General features: G+C 56.0%; 1 protein-coding gene across 1 annotated transcript in view; it reads left to right on the forward strand.

The window, feature by feature from the left end:
* The window catches only part of HDAC7 (histone deacetylase 7), a 14,822-nt gene extending 12,206 nt beyond the window's left edge, over positions 1–2,616 (forward strand). The window contains exons 15-18 of the mRNA XM_027909746.1: positions 195–328; positions 920–1,004; positions 1,714–1,855; positions 2,526–2,616. Of these exons, the coding sequence (XP_027765547.1) occupies positions 195–328; positions 920–1,004; positions 1,714–1,855; positions 2,526–2,571 (407 nt within the window). The 3' untranslated portion in view covers positions 2,572–2,616. The remainder of the gene's footprint in view (positions 1–194; positions 329–919; positions 1,005–1,713; positions 1,856–2,525) is intronic.
* Positions 2,617–2,946: the final 330 nt, after the last annotated feature.

The raw sequence follows: 2,946 nt of genomic DNA on the forward strand, positions 1-2,946 counted from the left end.
CAGAGGGTCCCAGGGAGTTCCAGGAGCTGGGGGCTGTGCCAGGGGGGTGTCAGGGGGTCTCAGGGGCAGGGGGGGTTTCCTGTGCTTGTTTTAGGGCTGTTTTGGGAACTCAGGACCCCGAGAGGGTCTCAGTTTTGGGTGGGGGGGGGGTCTCACAGGTGTGTGTGTGTGTGTCCCCCCATCCCACCCCCCAGGTTTTGGCTACATGACGAAGCAGCTGATGAGCCTGGCGGGGGGGGCCGTGGTCCTGGCCCTGGAGGGGGGGCACGACCTCACTGCCATCTGCGACGCCTCCGAGGCCTGCGTGTCCGCCCTGCTGGGCAACGAGGTGAGGAGGGGGGGGGGACACCCCAGGGACCCCCAAATCCTTGATTTTATGTCAACTTCGTCATCTGGAAGATAAGGCGAGAGACGTAAGAAATGTATAAAATATATAAAAGGCCTGAGGGATGTGAGAGGTGAGGTGTGAAAGGTGTAAAATGTGTATAAAATAAATATGCAAGGTGTATAAAAAATATGAGAGGTGAGAAATGGATAAAATGTAGAGAATAGATAAAAATGTGAGGGGTATAAAATGGGTAAAATAGGTAAAAGCAGGATAGATGTGAAAGGTGAGATGTGAAATGTATACAATATATAAAAGATACAAAATATGTGAAAGATATATGTATAAAATATATAAAAAATATAAAAAATATAAGATATATAAAATGTATAAAATATATAAAAATATAAAATGTATAAAATATATAAAATGTATAAAATATATAAAATATAAAATATATAAATATATAAAATGTATAAAATATATAAAATGTATAATATATATAAAAAAATGAAAGATATGAAAGGTATAAAATATATAGAAGATATGAAAGATATAAAAGGCGTGGAGGATATAAAACCTCCTCCTTCCCAGCTGGATCCCCTTCCCGAGGAGAGCCTGAGGCAGAAGCCCAACCCCAACGCCGTGCGCTCCCTGGAAACCGTGATCCAGGTCCAGAGTGAGTGTCCAGGCCTGGGGAACGCTGGGAATGTTGGGGAATGGTGGGGAGGGGCCTTTCCTGCCCTCCTGAGCCCCAAAGGAGTCACTTCATGGAATAATGGGATGGTTGGGTTGGGAGGGACATCCCTGTGCTGGGACATCCCTGTGCTGGGACACCCCTATCCTGGAATATCCCTGTCCTGGGACATCCCTGTCCTGGAATATTCCTGTGCTGGGACATCCCTGTGCTGGGATATCCCTATCCTGGAATATCCCTGTGCTGGAACATCCCTATCCTGGGATATCCCTGTTCTGGGATATTCCTGTTCTGAAATATCCCTGTGCTGGGACATTCCTGTCCTGGGACACCCCTATCCTGGGATATCCCTGTGCTGGGACATTCCTGTCCTGGGACACCCCTGTCCTGGGATATCCCTATCCTGACTCATCCCCATCCCAGCACACCCCTGTCCTGGGATATCCCTGTCCTGGGATATCCCTATCCTGAGATGTCCCTGTCCTGGCATATCCCTATCCTGAGTCATCCCCATCCCAGCACACCCCTATCCTGGGACATCCCTATCCTGGGATATCCCTGTCCTGGGACACCCCTGTCCTGGGATATCCCTATCCCTAGTCATCCCCATCCCAGCACACCCCTATCCTGGGGTATCCCTGTTGTGCTACCCCCCTATCCCAGCCCACCCTGTGCCCCCCGTGCCCCGCAGGCAGGTACTGGGTTGCCCTGCACCGTTTCGCCTCCAAGCTCGGCTGCTCCTTCCTGGAGGCCCAGCGGGACCACGAGGCCGATGAGGTGGAGACGGTGACGGCGTTGGCCTCGCTCTCCGTGGCCGTCATGGTGGAGAAGAGGTGAGATGAGACCCCCGGAGCCCCCTCGGCCCCTGGGAGTGCCAGCTGGGGGATCCCCGTTCATCCTGGAGGGTTTGGGTGTCCCTCATTCCCTGGTGGATCTTTGGGGTCCATGGGGGTGCCAGCTGGTGGATCCCGGCCCATCCCAGGGGTCTGGGTGTCCCTCATTCCCTGAGGGATCCCGGTTCATCCCAGGGGGTCTGGGTGACCCCCATTTCCTGGTGAATCCTGGGTGTCCCTCATCCCCTGGGCCCCATGGAGTGGCAGGTGATGGATCCTGATCCCTCCTGGAGGGTCTGGGTGTCCCTCATTCCCTGGTGGATCCTTGGGTTCCTTGGGGGTGCCAGCTGGTGGATCCTGGTCCCTCCTGGAGGGTCTGGGTGTCCCTCATTCCCTGAGGGATCCTGGATGCTCCCCATTCCCTGTGTCCCATGGGGATGTCAGCTGATGGATCCTGGTCCATCCTGGATGGTCTGGGTGCCCCTCATCCCCTGTTCCCAGCAGGGCAGGAATTTGGGATGCTCTGGGATTCCTGCAGGAGGCCCTGGGGGTGGAGGGGGGGGGCTGTCCCGTGTCCCACCAGGATTCCTCACAGGAATCCCCACTGGAATCCCCACAGGAATCCCCACTGGAATCCTCACTGGAATCCTCACTTGTTTCTCCCTCTCAGGGCGCCCGAGGAGCCGATGGAGGAGGAGGAGCCCATGGCCCAGTGACAGTGGGGACCATCCCCTGCCCCAGGACCTGCCCTTCCCTCCTGCCTTCTCCTCATCCTCACTCCCCGAAGCCGAGGAAGGGCCTGGACTCCGGGAAGGGACCGAGGGAGGGGCACCAGCCCCCTCCCAAACCCGGACTGTGCCCGCAGAGACCCCAAACCCGGGCCCCAAAACCCCTCTGGGGGCGCGGGGGGGGGACCCCAACCCCTCCGGCTGAGCGGGTGGAGGCAGATCCCGGCATCTCCCTGATCCTTGTCCTGGGATGTCCCCCAGGGGAAGGAAGGGCCTGGCTGTGGGGATGGACTGGTTGTGGTTCTGCTCCAGGAGCTCCTCTCCAGCCCTGGCACGAGCAGGGATGGGCCCTCCCTGTGCCCC

Source organism: Empidonax traillii, unplaced genomic scaffold (assembly GCF_003031625.1).
Source record: "Empidonax traillii isolate 1590-97213 ecotype Southwest subspecies unplaced genomic scaffold, ASM303162v1 scaffold2340:size26850, whole genome shotgun sequence".
Taxonomy (NCBI): Eukaryota; Metazoa; Chordata; class Aves; order Passeriformes; family Tyrannidae; genus Empidonax; species Empidonax traillii.